At 43.9% G+C, this 21,239-nt stretch overlaps 1 protein-coding gene across 1 annotated transcript; it reads right to left on the bottom strand.

The window, feature by feature from the left end:
- Positions 1 to 75: 75 nt before the first annotated feature.
- Positions 76 to 16,125, bottom strand: LOC139913844 (caspase recruitment domain-containing protein 10). The gene is made up of 24 exons (XM_071901987.2): positions 16,074 to 16,125; positions 13,088 to 13,330; positions 11,622 to 11,759; positions 11,146 to 11,332; positions 10,686 to 10,824; positions 8,821 to 9,003; positions 8,406 to 8,525; positions 7,684 to 7,809; positions 6,747 to 6,938; positions 6,537 to 6,641; positions 5,988 to 6,024; positions 5,840 to 5,877; positions 5,593 to 5,681; positions 5,426 to 5,472; positions 5,037 to 5,157; positions 4,174 to 4,351; positions 3,918 to 4,041; positions 2,994 to 3,234; positions 2,667 to 2,736; positions 2,473 to 2,575; positions 2,172 to 2,330; positions 1,930 to 2,042; positions 1,562 to 1,677; positions 76 to 1,449 (listed from the first exon to the last, which is right to left on the bottom strand). The coding sequence occupies exons 1-24, from the start codon at positions 16,078 to 16,080 to the stop codon at positions 1,242 to 1,244; spliced, it is 3,084 nt and encodes a 1,027-aa protein (XP_071758088.2). The 5' UTR covers positions 16,081 to 16,125; the 3' UTR covers positions 76 to 1,241.
- Positions 16,126 to 21,239: the final 5,114 nt, after the last annotated feature.

The raw sequence follows: 21,239 nt of genomic DNA, 5'->3' as shown, positions 1-21,239 counted from the left end.
AGCTGGTCTCTGTGGCTTGGTTAAAAAAAATATCATATGTGTGTATGAACGCATAGGTGAAGCAGATTAAAACCATTTCCTTTTAAGACAGGTATTTATTTGTTATTTTGTATACTGGTTACACAAGAAAACGAGAGAAGAAATACAGTGTCAGTTTTGTGCTACAGTAGTTTCCAGTGGTAATGCTCCCATCACATCATGATATTACAGTTTTGGCAGAGAAAAAAAAACATTTGGCTACAGTGAACTTCAGGTTCTGTGAAGTGATGTAGTGGTAAAGAAAAAGTACCTTACACAACCAATCTTAAAAATCTTATATTTTCAGAAAAGAAATTTGTGCTTTTCCCTTAAAGGAGCCTATCTTCATATAACTCATATCAGTTTAATACTTCTTAGTATGTTGTGTGCCATGAAGTTATGTCTTAAAGATTTATGTCAGCCTAAAAAGGAGGACAAACACTATTCTGTAAATAAAAAACATGGATAAGCTGACATCCCTGCTTACACATTGCACCTCTATCATGTCCACCCATAACCTGCCTTCCTCTCTATTTGTCTTCACAGCTTCACTTTCTGCTCTTCAACCATCACTATGACCTGTGACATCGTCATTAGAAATGAGCTCCTTGAGTGGCGCTTCACATTTAATTATACAGTTATACAGTAAAACAGTAAGTGGTGTATGCTATCTGGGTGGAAAATATAGTGACATTTCTGAAACATAAAAATGAATATGAGTAGATAAAATCATGGTATAATTCTTGGTGATAAAACCAGCTAACTACAGGTATGTCACTGTTGTCATCTACTTTCCTTGTCTGGGTCATATCTTTAATTTAAATGTTTCATTTTTCATTCTTTTCACAATACTCCCTTTGCAGCCAGCCCAGCTTGACCTACACAAACAAGAGTTTTCAAATTCCATGATGTATGTATGTATATGTATGTATTGTATGTGCTGTATTTTACTTTCTCCTAATCATTCACCTAGACTGAAGATCTGGCCCTGGCCTGACATCCCATGATCATCTAAGCACTATCCAAACTTTATCTTTGCCCATTGACTCAGAACAGAACAATCTGGAAGGATGATCTAACCCTAAATACAAACTCTATCTCTAAACTTGGCTGTGGTTTTGTGTGCGGTGGCAGCTGACAGCTCCTTTGCTCAACGGCAGTAGGAACTCGTTTTTTGTCATGACTGTATCTTTATGGGGGAAACCAGCCCCACTTGGTGGACTCTACTGCAGCCTGTCCAGCTCGACCCATGCCGCTGCCCTCTGCTGGCTGTGGATGGCGTTGCGTATGGCTGCCAGCAGCTCGTCGGTGCAGCTCCAGGTGCTGGGCTCCAGGGTGTGGTAGAGCAGGGGCAGCGTCTCCAGCTGCAGCTCCTCGGCCTGGCACACCTCCTCCATCACGCCCTCCTCCCCGCGCCTCGGAAACAGCTTCCTGTACAGAGTCGGGGACGGGAGGGTCATGTGCAGGAGGTCCGAGGAAGGTAAAGGTAACTTGCTATTGAACTTATTTGATGTAAACAAATGAACGACAGATGTGCACCTACCTCAGCTTCTTGTGTTTTTTGTTCTTAGGGCGGATGTGGATGACAATGGGGTAAACCCCCTGCCTCAGTAGGCCCTCCACACTGGGCAGCCCCAGCTCCAGCAGACAGTGCTTGTCCTGAAAGAGAGACAGACAGAGAGAAATTAGGATTATGTGTGATAATGTACACAGAGTGTGCAGCTATCAGGGACACCTGCTTTTTCCATAAAATAGACTGAACAGGACAATACAGGTATGGCATGGGTGCAACTCAATATTAGAACGGGGCGATTTTTCTACATCTGTGTATTTGTGAGATAGAGCTAGACACAAAGAGATTTTTGCAAATTTTTTCAAGTGAGAAAGTGGGATGATTTGTGTTTTTATTACCTGGCTGATGACGTCCTGTATTGACTGCAGCCGTATGCCCACAGCCTGCTCCGGAGTGGAGGAGTCCAACAAGAATACTCTCTTGTCACGTCTCTCTGAAGCCTGGATAGGCTCTGCAGCCAAAGAAGAGGTGTGAGACGCAGTTCAGAGGAAGACGGAGGCTGTGACGCATGTGATAGTCTACTGGAGAATCAGCAACCAGCAGAGCACCTCAGTTTGTGTGTGTGTGTGTGTGTGTGTACCTGACGCGCAGGTGTTGAAGTCCAGCCCAGACTCCGCGGGTTGCAGCAGTCTCTCTATGAGACCACGGGACAGAAGAGAGGGAGAGAAGATGACCGGCCGCTTAGTCTGAACCTGCACTGGCTGCACTAAACTGTATGGGATCAGGTGCTCCTCGTGACCTGAGAGGACACACACACACACACACACACACACACACACATAGATACACAGTCAAGAACACACTAATACCTTCATTCACAAAACAATGGTTATCACACAGTTCTGGCGTTGCAGTCTGGGAACATTGTGGGCGGAGCTTACGGTGGCTGAGAGTGTAAAGGACCTGTGGTGTGGAACCAATCCCACGACAACTGGGGGCCACTGCCTTGACCAATCGCACACGCCCGGACGTTTTCTTCGATAACTACATGTAGGAAGGGAGAAAAATGAACAGCTAATAGTTCGGTTGACTTTGGGTGACAGGTCTGTAATAATAGTAATATGAGTAGACTTACCACCTTCTTCTTTAAGTCCTTCTGCTTTAGCGCCATCGTTCGTAGCCTCACTAGTAACAACTGCTGGGCCCTACGACGGAAAATGGTGGGATCCAGGTTCATTCACATTCCAAATATTATATCGTGTAAAAACAGGCACTGCACATTCACATTCAACATACTTTATGATCCAAAAACAAGCACATAAAAGTCATGAATGGAAACACGGATGGAAATTTTACCAGCCCTCTCACCTGTGGCTAGTGTTTTCCATTCCGGGCTACTACAAAAACCATCCTCACTGGACAGAATTTGAATAGGGTCTTAAGCCAAACTGGGGTCTAATACCTGTTGTAGTTGGGCATGGCTCCTGCCTGCAGGGGCTTGGCTGTGCGCGGGTCCACCAGGGAGCAGCGCCACTGGTACTTCCCGTTGTAACGCGTGTCCGTCACGTGTATGATGTCGTCACAGCACACGCCCAGACAGGGCGGGTCGCCGTGGGGGTCCATGTCCAGGTTGACACGCACGTAGAAGGAGTCGGCGCCCAGGAAAGTCGGCAATGAGAGCTGGGAGGACAGCTTGGAGTAGGCTGCAGAAAGGGAGAGCTTAGTCTTTACTTTATAAACATTATATATTTAATACTCCAAATAAACAGTTACCATTGGCTTCATTTCTTTCCTTCCTCAAGCATCACTATTTGTTGGCAAGGATGATTATGAGGGGGAAAGGTAGAGGCTCTGCTTTCAGTAGTAAATGGGAGAAAATCGGTTGCAAAGGAATGGGATTCTGAGCTTTGATGAGTTGTCTTACTTCTTTTTTGTATTCTCCTTTTCTTGTTTTCCACTTTTTCTGTGTCTTTTTTATTGGCCTTTATTTATAAAGAGCTTATAATATATTTCATTATTTACTGTTCTTTTATGTAACTATATGTATGTTTATATATTTATATGCATACATGATTATACCTGTATTTGCATATATGGGTCAGACTTTCTCTACCTTTTTTTTTTTTGTTCATAACCAGGCTGTGATTTCCATTGTGGCTAGTTAATCTATTTTGTTCTACAGTCGCTATGTCCATAGTATTTTTCATCTTTTTTCTGATGTTTCTACGTGTTTGTTTCTGTTTTAATTCTGCGTGTTTTGTGTTAAGTCTTACTGTTTTATTCCCACATCCGTTTTTAGAATCTCTTATATATGAAAATCTTACCTGGTCAAATCTGACATACAAATCTAAAATGTAATCTGATAGAGAAATAAGAGGGGGCTCACCCTCTGTGTTGCTCTGGTGTTTGAGTGACGAGGGCTCGCTCCACCACTGCAGAGAGAAATGGGCGACCTCTCCTGTGCACTGGCCCAGCAGCACACTGCCGCCGCCGAACAGAACCCGCTCCAGCTGGGCAGAGCCGAGAGAAACACACACAAAGACACAAAACTTTAATGTGCATTTGGCCCAAAAAACCCACACAAATGCACAAACTGAAACATGCATGCACACACACACACACGGACACACACACACACACACCTCCAGTAGCTCGCTGCCCTCCTTCAGTCCACACTGCTCGGCCGGGGAACCCGCTCTAACGTGGCTGACGAAGATCCCCGTGCGGTTTCCCCCGACTATTGTCACGTCATCGGCCAGGCTGGCTCTCCCGCGCTTCGGTGAGGTGGGGGGACTTGGAGATGGGGAGAGGGGGGCCATCCTGAGAGACGGCAGAGGGAGGGAGGTGAAGGTGTGGCAGTGAGCAGTGTACAAGTCACATTTCAGTATTAAGCAGAAAGCTTATACATAATAACGTCATTGCTCTTATCCAATACATTTTGACAGAGGTGGGTCAGACTCGAGTCACAGTTTTAATTGCTTGAGACTTGACTCGATGCATGAAGAGAAGACTTGAGACTTGACTTGGGTTCTGGTGACTTGGGACTTGAGTTTGACTTGGACTTTGATGACTTGAAAAGGTTTCTAAAGTCTTGACAAAAGATCTTGTGTTTGTGTAAATGACTTAGATTGAAAGTGATGAGATTTGTTCCACCAGACGACTGAATTTAAATTCTGTTTTCTGAATTTGTATGGAATGATTGAATTTATTGAAGTTGAAACTGATTATAGAAATCAAACTCATGATGCTCATGATGAAGTTTTTATCCTATTAAAACCATATTGCATTGAAAAGTCCTAGATATTTAGTTTTCTTTAAGATATTAGATTGATGCTGGACTCTTGATTTGTTCAAACTTGACTTGGTGTTCTACAGACTTCGTAATCTACATTTAGACTTGGGACTTGACGAGCCTCAAGACTTGAGACTCGAGCAAAGTTGACTTGGTCACACCTCTGATTTTTAATGGCAGTCATTGTGAGGCTGTAAAACAGTGGAGCCGTACCCAAGAGCGCTGGGGCTGGGCTTGTGTGGAGGGACTGGAGGCAGGTTGACCAGGTCGGGGGGGAAGAGGTGAGAGTGCAGGGAGCTCCAGGAATCCCACAGGGAGGGTTCACTCTGTTCACCTGGAAAACAATATGCAAATGCATTTTATGGTTTGTTTTTGTCTATTTAGATGCCGAATGGGTGGTGTTTGACACATAAGATCATAGTGATTGCCAACAAGTTAAGACAATCACAGGAAAGTATTTGCAAGTCAATTTAGTATACTTTTCCATCATTGATAACTTCCATGAAACTGAACTGTCCTGACTTGGTGCAACGCCTTTCTCATTTTGTATCATACAAGACTGTGAAGGATGATCATGCAAGATACGACAGAATCAAATATACCTGTAATATTATCATTCTCATCACTGCCCCAGGAGTCCAAGTCAAACCTGAAAAAGGAGAAAAATAAGGATGTGTTTATTGACTGGAAAAAGGTGAAGAAATGAGTTTGGGAACAGGTTGAAAATCAATGTGTTGTGAACAGGGTAAAGCTGTGCTGCTAAACTCACTCAGTGTTGAATCGGCGGTTGATGGAGTTCATACAAGGAGGAAAGGGGAATGTGGAGAGCCTGTTTATTTCCTTTTCATTGTCCTCTGCCTGAAGGTAGAGAGCCAAAACAACACTCAGAGCGAAAGAAACAAACGTCCATTCCTATCACCTACAGGCTATATATCATTCGACTAGTATGTTCACATCTGGGTTCGGTGGCAAACTGAAGATTTTCACTCTTTCTTTCTTTCTTTCTTGAGACTCACTGATGACAGGAGATTCTCCTCCGAGTTGGAACGGGAATCTGTGAAAGAATGAAGAATATTAAGCAAATGAAGTATATTTACATAACTACGTTTATCCTCTTGCGCAAACTTGAGAACGATCCTCCAGCTGTCTGCGTACACAACTTACCCTCAGAGTTCTCATTGGCTTGGCCTCTAGAGGGCGTCTGTGGCACAGAGGAGGCAAGCAGCGACATGAACACACAGTTAGTGAGAGGTATCGTGTAGCACAGGCACTAACATGCTTATAGTTACATAAGCAACTGTGGCAACATCCCAAACTCTATGCAAAACAATAATAAGATCCCAGACTAGCAGAAAGAAGAAGTTTACTCCTGCAGTCCAAAAGTTACCTTCCATGCATCGCTCTTTACAATGATAGCATGAAATAACATGTTATTTAGGGCATTTGCAGTCCCTGATACAGTTGAATCCAGTGTAAATATCCCTTCCAATATGCAAGGGAAGGGTTAAATAGTAGCTGGCAGAACTAGGAATACCAGCAATTCACATTTAGGATCCTAGATACATGATGACATACTCCAACAGAACAGAATTACATGTTACGACACGACATTCCAACAATGGAGACCACTAATGCTGCTTTTAATCATGACTGTGATGATTTTGACTGTGAATAATAATTATTGTAACCATGGAGATAGCAGGGAGCCCTGACCTTTCGCAGCAGCAGGTGAGTGCCATTCATCTGGGGGCTCAGGCCCAGGCCGAGGGAACAGCAGGGGCCGTAACACTGGTCCTCACTGCACAGAGACAGGTGGGACTGGGGCAGGGAAGAACAGACGCATTAAACGGTGCGGGAGAGGAAAATGACTAGATAACGCGGGAAAAAGGAGTATAGCAGGGGATACAAGACTAACTAACTCACACAGTGCAGACAGGGGCTGCTCTGCTCCCTCTGCTCCCGGCTCCTCTCCCTCTCCCTCTCCCTCTCTCTCTCCAGCTCCCTCTGCTGCTGCTCCAGGTTGGCCTGCAGCTCGGCGATGCGTTTGCGCAGGCGGTTCTTATCCAGCAGACAGTCGGTGTACTCCAGCTGCAGGCTGTCCCGGCTGCGCAGAGCCTGGAGGAGACAGGAGAAAGGTAGGGAGAGACAGATAAGGTGGCACGGTGTCAAAAATGTGTAAGACGTTTGAGGCTTCAATACCCAGATATCACAGAAAACTTGTCGGTAGACTGCGCACTCTTCAGACCTAAATGTCGTCTTCTTTGTGGCTGGTGGGGCTGGAGATGGTGAAGATTGTGTGTTTACATGCTGGTGGGAGGGTTCGACATCAAGGACTCCAAAAACTGCATTGCATTCAGTGTTAATTTTGGAAACTTAAACCCGGGAGACCAACAATAAACAAACATGGACGTCCGCTAATTTAACAAATTTAACTTAGTAATGTTAGTTTTGATGGTTAGTCTGGCTACAAACATGTAATAACGGTGCAAGTGTTTTCTTATCGCTGATTGACACAAAACTTGATTTTTCCACCATGTTGGGAATATTAATGGTTATAATTGCATCATAACTCAGAAACTTTGGTAGTAAAATGTTCTCAGACTTTCCAACTTTGAATGGTGTTCATGTGAATTTCCAAGTAGGAAATTTGTTTTTCCGATATATCCGATGGCACGTGAATAAAGGCTATCTTTGGACTATCTTTGGCTTTCTTTCTTACTAGCTGCTGTTTAGGAGCAAGTTTTGTCTTTAGTTCTTAAATTTCGATTAGTTACTTCCAGTGTTCACAGAATATTTCCAACCAGCTTCCATACCCGACACCAAAATTTTATTTAAAATTCCAGCCCCAACACACACTGACCTGGTCCCTCTCCTTCTCCAGTTCCATGATCTGGTTGAAGTAGGACACGCTCCTCTTCTGCTCCGTCTCCCAGTCCAGCTGGAGCGTCCTCACCTTCAGCTGCAGCTGCTCGCACTGCGACTCCAGCTGCACAACACAGTTCACACTTACAGTCTCTATCCAAAGGCAATAAAGTCAAGTTTACAGTAGAACAATAAACAGTTATGAAATTGAAACATGGGCTTTGCATAGCAATAAGTCAAACCTCTCAACTCTTGATTAAAGTTGGAAATACAATGTTTAATGTTTAAAGTCACAATGAAATGAAAAATGACTTTTTCATCTTGTTGCTAATTTTCCATGTCATAATATACACCAACATTTTTATTCTCTTGGATTTTTTTACATCAAAATCCCTTTACTTTTACTTCCTGGAAAAGGATTTATCTTTACTGATGACCTCATCGTGTACCAGGAGGCGTACATAAAAATTCTAGCCAATAAAACCATCACTTATTTTTAAATAGTCCTGACTCTCCGCCCTTCCCATCAAATACAACTGCCTTTCTCTGCCTAACTGACATTCCATTGGTTTACACTTTTGAATGATTCCTCCCTGCGTTATGTCCTGCCCCAATATCCTGTTTCAACAGGAAATAAGTCAAATTACAGAAGCAAGATGCTCTCAAAATGCTGTTTCATTGTGACTTAAAGATGGGTAGTAAAAATCACGTCAAGTTCACCTTGTCCCTCTGCTCCTCTGTGCTCTCTAGCTCCCCCTGTAGTCTGGTGATGGTATCACAAAGCTCCTGCCTCTGTTCAGCGGCCTCCCTGCGGTCCTGCTGCAGGATGTCCATCAGCGCCTGATGCAAACAACAACATAAACAACATTAGAAGAAAACAAAACACCACACCCATTAGAAACATGTCCATGTCTTCGAGGGACAAATAGAAAAAAAGCAGTGTGGTTTAGTCAGACGCAGAAGAGACAGTTTCACTACTGCAGGATGAGGAACAGTGTAGATTTAATGCCACGCTACGACACCAGAAGCAGGAACTGAGGAGTGCTGTCGGATTCTTGGATCTATGAATTGGCAAGAAAGAGATCTACTGTGTTAGAGGGTGTCAAGTCTACAGGGAGGGAAGCTCGTTTCTCACCTGAGTTCCAGTATTCCCAGCTTTCTGAATTTCAATACGGTGCAGCGGTTTCTTTGGTACCAGAGGCGGGGAACTGTTTATACTGTTGGAGACCAAACTGTTCCTTTTGACTGACACAGCACTGGCTGGAGCACTGGTGGTTTGTCTCTCTGCCTCCATCAGTCTGGACTTCAGCTCTTCTACCTGTATGGGGGATTGGCACAGCAGGCATTGTCTTTTATTTTTCTTCACTTGGCACTTGTCATGTTGCTGGGCAATTTTTTCTAGATCACCCCAAAAATTGTCTCTTTAGGATTGGTAGCATGCCTCATTGAAGCAAATGGTTACCGTAGCGACAAGCAAGCAATTAACTTTCTGTTACTTGCAATAAACACAACGTTTATTATCACTTTGACAACTTTATTTCGTCACTAGCAACCATGCTAGACACACCATGTTGGCCTCTCCTCGGAACAGACAGAGTGCGCAGGCGCACCCTGCCAACAGCAGGTACCGTCGGGAAAACAGTGTTTACTGTAAAGAACATATAAAGGGTTATACACTTTCGACTAACAGTATCCATTAGTTTCAGTGAGGAATGCTGACAATGCTGACAAGTCTTTTTATTGGTAAAATGAAGTGCACCCCAAGCTGTGTTAAGTGCTTGGTGAGGAATAAAATTCAGGGCTAAAATTCAGTATCCCTGTAAAGCTTTGGTTAACATACCAAACCATCATGATAAGACACATTAAGACATCTGAAGACATGAACAAAGGCTGTGTGTCTGGATAAATAATAGAGTTTTAGTTCTCTGAGGGAAGTGGCATACAGGGCTTCAAAGTCTGTGGTAACTTTGTATTATGAATAATGATACACATAAGAAGATATGTGGTATAAACACACAATCCCCCCACTTCCTCTCTTATTTTTATTCCAGCGATGAGTGATGAGTTCCCTGGCCGGGTCAATTAGGAAAACATATGAGCCTGAGCAGCCACACTGAATCCCTAGCTTTGCAGTCACACAGTGAACATAATGCAATGCTTTATTCAATCACCTTCGTTCAGGACAAGATTTATCCAGAAATACCACCAGGGAATATTTGCAAACAAGTGAAGCATACCTCTAACATCAACATGTCGTGACAGCTCATAAAAAAAAAAAGACAGATATCATCTACACAACTGGCCTGAACTGCTATCAGTTCTGCTCTAGCAGCTGCATGCCAGCTGAAGTAGTCTCACTTAAACCTGCCTCCAGCGCTATTTTTCGCTGCTTTATCACACCATCAGATTGCCATCTCATGTTTTCTTGCCCTTCCCAAGTCTCCAAAAACGTATAAATATAGCCTAGATGTCTCTACTTAGAGATCTTCAAGCTGCATATGCGTGACTGGCATGTGCCAAAAACACTGCGACAAAGACAATGGGCAATTAGTCAAGGTGTCTACATCTGCACTAAACTGTAGCCTTGGCTCACAGCCCACTGTGTTTAGACAGAAATCCTTGCCTTAAGCCAGCATTCCCGTAGAATATTCCTGAATTTTACAGAAATTATACTATACTATATTATACTGCCACCTTTAGAATCCCTGGATCAGCTGAGAAGCTGGGTGGGGAAAGGGAAAGATTAATCCTTCACTCAACTAACATTGAGGTTCCCCCGACTGTTCCAGTGGATTTTCTCAATGACTAACAGTAGAAGACTGTGGTTGTACTCAGCGGCTCCCAGGCATGACTGTCTGTAACTTGAGTTTGAAACAGTCGTGGTGAAAAGGAGCATACATGCTCAGTAAATGTTCTTAGGTAAATTAAGTAAAAAAAAAACAACATTTTTACAGTTGCTTTCCAGTCAGATTCTCTATCTGCCCCTCCTAAGCCACTGACCTGCCTCAGTAGCTCCCTCTCGCGTGCCGAGGCCTTGCCTTGGTCCTCAAGGGCCCTGGAATACTTCACAGCCTGCTCCAGGTGCCGGTCCTTCAGCTTGCCCAGCTCTCGACTGCCAGACTCCCAGTCCTGACGCAGCCTGGGGATCGCATGTGATTCAGCACATACACTCTGATCATACTTTTCATTGATTCATTTTAGTGCAATCGAAGGCAAATAGTAAGGAAAAACATTGTAAGTAATGTGCTCTGTATAGAGTTTAGAATGGACATACATGGACTCAATGTTGCTCATCACTTGTTATTTATTCATTGAAGCTGCACTAGTCAAGATTATTATGTAACAATACACCTGTCTCGTCAGCCTAAATTGCAAACCTAATGGACCTAATGCCACGAGAATCCTCATGCTCAACAATAGGATGCAAGCTTGGGAGGAACAAATTAAGCAGGACACACACCTCTCCAGCTGCAGCCGGTCATGACGCAACTCCTGGGCTTTACGTTCGGCACGGCTGCGTTCCTCCTCCGCCACCCGGCAGCGCTGAGACAGCCGTCGCTCACACATACGGGTGTTTCGGAGCTGCTCCCTCAGTTTACGCACCTCCAGCAGCAGAAACTGAGTCAAACCCTCCGGACCCTCCTCATCTGGGGGGGGGGGGGGGGGGGGGGGGGGGGAGATGGAGGAGAGGGGAGCGGATATTGGTTAAGGTAGGGAGAGGGTAATCTCACATGCAAGTCAGAGAAGGATAGGCTTAATCTGTATGGAGGGACACAAACTGAAATACTGGAGCCTCAGAAGAAAAGGGTGGAGGAGGAATCATGAAGACTGGTAACTCTAACCGTAACCCTAACCACACATACATATACCAATAGACCCAGCCCACCACCCACCTAGGTACCCATCCGCCCATCATGTACAGAGACCCATGCATACCCAGTATGAGGGAGCAGCGCTGTGTGGCCTGCTTTCCAGTCAGCTGGGTGTATTGCTCTGGATGGTAAAACTCCAGGGATTCCATGAAGGCCTGCAGGCCCCGCTGGCCCTGACCTCGCAGAATGTCCAGCAAACGGCCTGGTGAACATCAGAGAGAACGGAGTAATTAGTGTGAGAATCTGTATTAAAGGAGTAGTTCACCCCAAATAGGAAATTCAGTCATTATCTACTCACCCCCATGTCAGTCGAATTTCTAATGAAATTCGTAGGACCATCAAACACAGAGCGAGTTAGCCCCTGCAGTTCATCTCAGCCTTCTTCCAAACTATTAAAGTTAACAGGGCCATCTGTTTATAGCTCCAAAAAAGCATAACATGTCCATCAGATTTCCCCAAACAGCTTGTGCAGCATAGTGTTTTGTAGCCAAACGATTGCACTGTGGGTCCAAAAGTCCAATATTTACCTCATTATCTCTCTCTATCTCTCTATCTATCTGGCAGAAGACTATGCTTCCTACTATAGGGTGCATGCGTGAGCATTATCAGTGAGGAAAATATGAGGTAAATATTGGACTTTTGGACCCACAGTGCAACCGTTTGGCTACAAAACACTTGGATTATGCTGCACAAGCTGTTTGGAGAAACCTGATGGACATTTTATACTTTTTTTGGAGCTGTAAACAGATGGTCCCGTTAGCTTTAATAGTTTAGGAGAATGATGAGATGGAACTACAGGGGGCTAACTCGCTCTGTTTGGTGACATGGGGACGATTTTGTGGTGAACTATTCCTTTAACCACCCCAGTGTCATCAACAGTGACCATTTGTGGAAAAGGAATAAACGGATGCACACTTGTGTCAGCACTTTGGTATTGTACATTAGCACAGTTGAAACAGGCTAACCACAAAAATGCTACCGCTTTGATGTAAGCATCACTTACCCTGTGTAGTTACATAGGTATTTCACACATGACCATGATGAATGAAAAGCACTAGCATTAACTCAGCGGCACTGAAACAACAACAAACTTGGTCTCGGTCCAGGTGCTTGTCTTCACCCCCTCTTTTCTTACATCGTCTCCCCTTCGTCTTTATCTTCTTTCACTCCCATTCTTCCCTCTCTCTCAGTCTTGCACTCCCCTTTACTTAGCGATGTCTTTCATCTCACACTCTCTACTCCTTCCTCCCTCTGTCTCTCACTACTTTGTCAACATTTATCATTACCCACCTGTTCTTCTCTGACAACCCACTGTAAAATCATTCACATATAATGTTGCGGCATTGGGAATTTTTGAGTCAAGTAAAATGAAAACAAATTATTAAACCTTGATCCCTGTGCTTCAAACGCCCAATGTGGCTGGATTACTTCTAAATTGATTTATTGTCTTTCTTAGTTATTCCTCTCTGTCCTCCCCCTCTCCTTTCCTTTTCTCTCCCCTCCCTCCCAGTCTCTCTCTCCTCCTCTCACCGGCCTTGCTGATGCGCAGGGGGTACTGCGTGGAGTTGAGCACCTCGTCCTCGTCCTGCTCGTCGATGACCTTGCACTGGCGCAGGTACGGGGTGAGCTTGGCCGGGTTGAGGATGCGGGTGAGCTTGTGCCGCACGCCCTCCACGCGATCCCACAGCTCCTCGCAGCGCTCCTCCGACCAGGGGGACGGGCACCGCACCTCCTCCTGAGCCGCGTCGTACTCCTCCACCCACGCTGTGATACCTGCAGGAGAGGGGACAAGTTATACTTTTCACACACAGTTCAAGAGATGTGAGTGAGGAAAACGCAGCGGTCAGCCAGAATTGATGGTGTAGCGGACTCTATTTTTCAAGCATGGAATAAAAAACAAAAGGCTGGAGAGCTAAAATGTTTTTTTATCCTGTATAGATTAAGAGATCTGGAAATGAAGTGAGTTCCAACAATGTTTTGCCACTGTGGGTCATTTTCCTTCTTCCATTGTCACAGACTCTTAAACCCTAAGGGCCAGTTTTGCAGACATATTACAATGTAATAAGTCCAGCCCAAGACAAAATATTTTTTTTCCAGTGGAGAATTCCATTGGCATCTGTTTTCGTCTGGGACGAGGCTTATCTTTGTCCCTGAAACTCCATTAAAGGCGGTTCGCTTTGTTGCTATGACTTTGAAACAATCCCAGTCCCCCAGGAGGATCAGACAGCAGAATCAAACATGAGCACTGTTTTGCACTTGAGAGGTATGCTTTATTTTCCAGCCTCAATTAAAATGCGTTAGGGGTGATAATCCTCTTCATCGAGACTGGGAACGGATATAAAACATAAACAAATGTAAAAAAGAAGCAGCACTCATGACTATGGTATGGTCTGCTGCACAGTGAGGGAATGAGAGGGAGGTCCTTACTGGAAATCTTCCAAGGAATGCCGAGGGGGATTTACTCTCTAAATACCAGTCTGAGGGATGAACATTTAACATGAAGTCATCTGACCCATTGACACTGGATGTGGCGTTATATCTTACAAAGCGTTTTTGAGAGACACCTTGATTAAGTGAAAGCCAATAAATCTACGAGTGTATGGCGAAAAAAATGACATCTTATATCTTAGATGGTGCAGGCTGTAAGTTTAGATAACAGCAGCCAATGATTTAGACACCGTTTTTATTGATGTGGAGCAAAGGGTCTGCTGTTATGAGGGCCATAAACTATAGCGGGGAGGACACTCTGCTGGTCAGTGCTCACTGTGTCTCACAGCGCAGGAATGAAAATACTGGCATGACTCATATCACACACCTAAACACACACCAGGCATGGCAGACAAAGGCTTTCTCAGCCCCATTCACTTTGCACTGTGGGGGAGAAAATGAATAAATCTGCCATTACAGGAGATTACGGAAAACAATTTGCATACATAATATCTTTAACTGTGAGTTATGTGCATTTCTAAAATCGACCTGAATCGAATCCTAAAAAAATATACTGTAAATATATTCTTTATTATATAGATGTAATAGTAGTAGTAGTAGTGCTTTTTTGATCCAATAGTGGCAGATTTATTTATCAATGAAATACCACAAGTGATACAAGACCCAGAAAAGCCTTTGAACACACCACCAAAGGTAATAACACAAGCCCTCCAAAGCCTCATTCATTCACAGGCAGAATCTCACTTCTCATTAATGTGGCTTTGAACACAACGCAGTGAGTCTGTTGTAAATCACAGCTAACAGCGAGCCGAGAGACACTCTGGTCACAAGTGCAGCTTCTTTCTTATCTCACTGCAGTCTGAACGGTCACATAGTTCACACAGTCACACATCCCTTTCAATGTAATCAATAAGGGTGTGAGCATCAAATGCATGTGATAATATTTCTCTTGTTTCCATTAAATACTTGCCACTAGAGTGAAGCCGGCATGATAAAAGTGACTCATAGACGATTATTTCTTAATTATTCTGAGGTTGAGTTTTTATTTTAATTCATCCACAAAGAACCATTTATGGTACAAGAAACCACCATTTATCAGCCTCACATCAACAACTAAACTCTCAAAGTGGGTTATTAAAACGTCTCAATTAACTATTTACCCACAATGAGAACTTGAGTGCCGACTCACTCTCCTCCTCTCCCCTCTGTGACCCATCAGAGCTATTTACCAATAAGGAGAGCTATAGTGTGTGCAGCTGATCGGGGCTCTGTGGGTTAGCAGGCATGTTGCAGCAGGTCCGGATGCTCTGGAATCTCCGTCATTATCCATCTCCTCCTTGTAAACAGTCTGCTGAGACCTCGTCCTGAAATGTGCCTTGTGATCATGTGATTAGCTCTTTATTCCTCCTCACTCTGTGCCATCCAGATCTCTGTGTGTCCCATTTAAGAGTGTTGTTCCAAAATGAGATATCAACCATTGTGAAAAAGAAAAGTGTCACCTTTTCTTACAAAATGATTGATAGCAGACAATTAAAATTAATTATGGTACTTTTTAGGATAGTGGATAACTCGAGTTTTGACAAAAATAATAACACTTTTACAGACTGGATCTTCTATATTTTAGAAAATAAAGACTTATCACCCAAAATAGATATGGCAGAACTTCTCAATATTCCAAGAGTACACATTTTAAGAAAAGATTTGTACATTATGTGGAATATATCCGCACATTATTAGCCTATATGAAGGTGAATTATTGCATGAAGCAGAATTAAACAGGCAGTTCATCCTTTGCCCATAGATGACTAAACTCCAGAGGGAATATTTCACTATGTTGACATAATCTGCGAACCTGGACCGGATAACCTTATGACTGATCATTTACCAGCAACAGGCTATAGCCCATATACTGCCGAGTTACCGTAAGAAGGTGTGACTGACTGGTGTAACAACCTCAGTTCTGTCAATCATCACCCTGCCTACAGCATATAGCAGAACATCATTTCAAACAATGTAAAAGGATAGAAAGAGAATGAAAAGTAGGCTATGGATAATGGATAAAACTTACCGCTCATTGTCTCTGCTCTGCCTAAGTTTGCGTTGAAGATGGGAGCAAGTAACAGAAATCCTCCCCTATCACCAGCCTACATCTCACTCCAGTCCATAGACTCGTGAAACGTGAAACTGGGCGAAGACAAACGCCTCGGCTGATGTCTGGTTGGTTGTAAAAGTGAAGTTGCTGTCTGGTGGCGCTACCTGGCTGGAGCTCGCGCGCACACCTTTGCGCTCTCGGCTCCCCCGCCCTCCGTCAACCACAACCCACCAATCAGCACTCGGCAATAAAACTCCCAGATGTCACCGGTGCACAGCTGGCCTGCCTCTGTCTAGACTTCCCACCGCTCAGGGAAGGGTTGATTCTGCCTTGGGAAGCAAATGGCATTCATGATGGCAAACGATAAAAGCTGTGAAACGACACTTGTGCCGACCTTTCTGCAGCGCTGTTTGTCATGTGCCTGAGCTGGCAGCTTCCATTAATCATTAAATATTTTCTGTATGGGCCTATTACTTCATCACTAGATGGCGCAATCCACCAATTATTGCCCCTTCATTCATTTAAGATAGTTGCCTATAAGCACAACATTACAGCCATATCAGAAACAATCACTGAAGTGAGTAAAAAATAAATCAGGCCTCATTTAACTAATTTAACTTAAAATCTGAGTATATTTTGCAATAAGGACTCAGTAGGTCACACAGCAGTACTGTAAGAGGACTCACTGAGAACTATGACTCACTCTACTCTGAGCTCTGTGACTCACTCCAGCTCTTTCACTAGGGGTTGAGCAGCAGAAAACATCAGCCTCTAAAACTACAGGAGAAATTCACTGGGGGCAGAGCAGGTTAGTCACCAGCGCTGCCAAGGGAAACCTGCCTGATTCAAAGCACCACAACACAATGACACACAGTTTCATCCCCACTATTCTTTCAGCTGCTTGTGTGTCCGCGGGCAATTCTTCCACACTGAATGACTGTAATTAATGGAGTAATAAAGAAATGGGACAACTGACTCATAATGCTTGGATGTAAAAATACCACCGATCAGTACACAGTATGTGACTGACCTGGAAAACTATTTAGAGGTACAACAAGTAGAGGCAAGCTGACACATTATCCTTTTACTAAGAAGATACATATAGTAGTGCTAACATGCAAATGAGTGTGATGACAGGTCAGCAGACATCAGGAACAACACCAGCTCATACAGTAGCAGGTGAAAGATATATTGGCCCACTGAGTATTGATAATGATTAAAAGTGCTTTGATTTTGTATCATAATTTGAGTTTCATGCCCAAGTCAGATATCTTACTTTTTTAGGGATATTGGGTAACCTAAGTCCTTGATGGCAAAACAACACTTTACAGAATAAATTATGTATATTTTAGATTTTTAAACCAAGTAAATATATAGTGTTTTGGGAATTAAATCCTCTTTTGTAAAACTCTGTTTCAAGATTTTCTACAGAAGAAAAGTAATTTATCTGAACAAAAGATTATTAAACTTTTTGTAGTCTGTTTCAAAACTCAAGAGTTTGAGTTGGGCTCAAAACGCAAAAATCGAGTGCAGTAAGTTGCCTTGAAATTTTGAGTTTGCTCAACTTTTTCATTTTTACAGTGATAGATCATCATGATGAAGGAAGCTGGGTCTCTTGGGCTGCACACAGAGCTTGGTGACAGGGGGGGAAATGTGTCTTTCAGTCCCTGTACAAGGGGAGGCAGGAAATACGGGGTGCCCGGCAGAGGAATGTGTCTCTTTCTTGGCAAGCGGACAGGAAATGTCAGGCTATACCCTCCGTCCCTGGGCCTCCCCTGAAAAAGCAAGCCTGCTATAGCTGATGTGTGTGTGTGTAATGCAGGAGTATTATTTTCTCATATCCATACACAACAGGAGACATGATGCTTTTTTACAATACTGTTGCTGATGGGGAAAGATGCTCTCTCAGTAAACCCCCCCTGAATAAACAAGCTTCAGTGTTGCTTGTGAGAGAATAGATGAACCCAGACTTGTCATCAGAGTCTGTGGTGAGCCATACAGTGATAGAATTGGCAACATCATTTCATATTACAAGCTCACTGTAATCTCTATAAGTGTATACATGCAATACAAGCCTACAAAATTAGTTTAACAGTGTATTACTGTAAGTAGGCTATTATCTTATCTAACCATGCAGAGGAAGCATGCATGATTTCAGGCAAAACTTCACGCTGTTTATCTGCTATCTAATTTTGAATGCTTATGACCATAGATATGTGTGCTTGAAAGACAGGATATAGATCATTAGAAATAACTCCATTTCCTGCCTGTGTTTGTATCTTATCACTCGCTTTCTATCATGCTCTCTCTGTCTGCCTCTGTCTTTTTGTCTCTGCCTTTGACTATGAGTATAACTCACAAACTCATCTCATCTCTCTCTCTCTCTCTCTCTCTCTCTCTCTCTCTCTCTCTCTCTCTCTCTCTCTTCCGCTCTCTCTCTTTCTCTCTGTTTCTCTACATGTCATGTACCCTCTGCTTCTTCCACAGACAGGCCAATCCATCCTCTAACTGTCCATCCAGGCCTGGGTTGGGGTGGGGGTGGGGGTGAAGCCTGCAGTGGATCAGCATGCTTGCTGTCTCTGAGGTGACAGGGACACAGAGAAGCCATTGATAGCGGCACTGGACCCCACAGTTTGCCCATGCTGGAATGTGTGACACGGTGGCAGCTCGGTCACACAGAGATCGGCCTTGCAGAATCCATCTTGCATTTCAAGGCATTTAAGACGGACTTACAATGAGTGAGCAGGTGCGGGTTCAGTGTCTTTCTTAAAGGCACATGTGCTGCTGCAGGGATCAAAACCTGTTGACCTTTCTGGTACGGGCTGGAGTCTCACACCTGCCACCCGATGATTAATACCAGGAGCTGGAGATGTGGCGGAAGGATTTGTTTCTTAGCAGTGAGCGGTTTCGATCCATCGACCTTTGGGTTTTGGACCCAGCACGCTTCCCCTGTGCCAGTCTGGTAGACATGCATGTAAAAGGCAAAGGGAACTGAATCGGAGAGTGACGCAGAGATATTTCGGGCCCTTCCTCATATGCGAGAATGTTCAGTACTGGCATCAATCAAACATCTGAATGAATTTAAATATCGTGTACAACTCTTCCTCTCTGAGCTTGTCTGAATTCACAATGTACAGCATATCTCACACAGGAACAGTGTCTGTGGGTTTCACTTCTGTGTTTGTTCCTCTCTCTGGACCGGCCCAGCGCCCAGCAGCTGACCCCCCATGGCCCCGTCTCTGACTCAAGCCTGGCGGGCCACGCCGCCCCGGCAGAATCGACCCTTTGTGTCCACGAAGAATGTGTCTTTTCTCACTTTTTTGGGGGGGAAAACAGAGGCAGAGAAAAGAGAGGGATGGGGACATGAGTAAATGAGACAGATTTAAATCTTGATCTGTGCTTCACACTCCCTTTGTATGCAAGATACCGTGACAGACGCTTTCACTATTGATCAGGGTGGAGATACTCAGATGTAGGTGCTTTTTGGCAACGTTTAAGAAGTAAGAAATGAATACCACACTCACATGAAACTTAACCTTTAACCACTCTCCATTTATAAACACTTGTAAAGAGGAAGACTAACTTGAGAGCTAGAAAGCCACTTGTGTTGTATGGAGTATAATCATCTCGTCTCATTTATAGCTCTTGCACTATGTCATATGGGCAGCGCCATTGTAACTCTATGAGATCTTGTAAAAATCCCAATGTCATGTGGGTAACACCATGCAATTTCCTGTTTTAAGATGGGATCAACACAAAAGACAACAGCAACAACACCAAGAGGCAGCCAGAGGGTCGGAGTCTGGAGGAGGAATTCTTATTTAAACAAACAAGAAGCCACTGGAAAAACAAGGAATGGGAGACATTTCTCATATGGTAAACCAGAGGCCAGTTTGGGGGACCACCCAGATATTTATTTTAATATCGAATTCACTTGAATGACTTGTTGACTTCATTTGCATGGCCTGTGGTATGAAACCTTTTACGCATGAAGGAAGGGCTTTCATAGAAGACTTTAGAAGTCACATCTTTCCCTAAGTGACATCTTTCACATCCAAAGAGAAGCGAAGTGGATGATCTCTCTCTCTCTCTCCCTCCCTCCCTCCCTCCCTGCTGGTAAAAACTTGTTCAGTCAGAAAAATAATGACTTCCTGGAGACAGGGCGACTGCTGCTACTTGACACACATCACACTTCGCTGGACCTCACCCTGGGAAAAGGCTCCACTCAGAGCCAAGGAGCAACTGGGAATAAATAGGAGGGAAGGAGCTTATTCAGGGATACATGCCAAAATGTTTTAATCACTATATGTCACCAGTTAGGCCTTAGAATCAAAGACATGGGCAAAATGGTCTTGGCTGAATCCATACCCGGTGAACAGCCTCTTTTTCAGGATCATAGGGTTTAAGGGAATTTGTTTAAAGCACTAACTATTTATAGCGGAGTCAGCGAAGTCATTTAGTCATGTCATTGCAGATTCGGTGACAGCCCTTGAACATGTCACATTGTGAGTGCAGACTGGGTTCACTGGAAACAGGATGTTTTGGACAAAGAGGTGACTGAGACTGTGACTGTGTCACTGCTCTGCTCTGTTATCTACACACTCTGCCGGGAAATACGAAGAGAGCAATTACAACTATTGAGCATTCTCGTCGAGAGAGAAAACAAAAACAGAGATTTATATTGTGCAAATGAGTTCGCTTCGTCTTTCTGGCAGTTGCAAAACCAAGCTGCAAGATTTCAAAATCATAAGAAAGCAGAAACTGGGGCACTTGAATTAATTTTTTTTAATGCAGTTTTGTGAATGAGTGAGTACCTAACATATGGACTCACTGGGACGGCCTACAGTATGTCTGTGTTCTAAGTGGGTGGTGGAAAGGACTAGGGCCAGCTTACAGGAATAGTAGTAGCCCAATAGCTGGAGAAGCAAGCTTGTATGCAGAAGTTTGTTGGTTTGAATCCCTGCACCATCTGGGTGGGGAATGTAAACAAAAAACACCCTCTCTTCCCTCATCAGCTACTTTTGAGGTGCCCTTCAGCCAGGCACTTCACCCTCAACCGCTCAGTGGCAGCTGAGATACTGAGATACAAAAGAACTGGCTAGACATTAGACTAAATAAAGCCTTTTCACTGTAAGAGAAATC

This window comes from Centroberyx gerrardi, chromosome 7 (assembly GCF_048128805.1).
Source record: "Centroberyx gerrardi isolate f3 chromosome 7, fCenGer3.hap1.cur.20231027, whole genome shotgun sequence".
NCBI lineage: Eukaryota > Metazoa > Chordata > Actinopteri > Beryciformes > Berycidae > Centroberyx > Centroberyx gerrardi.
This window is presented reverse-complemented; position numbering and strand designations above follow the sequence as displayed.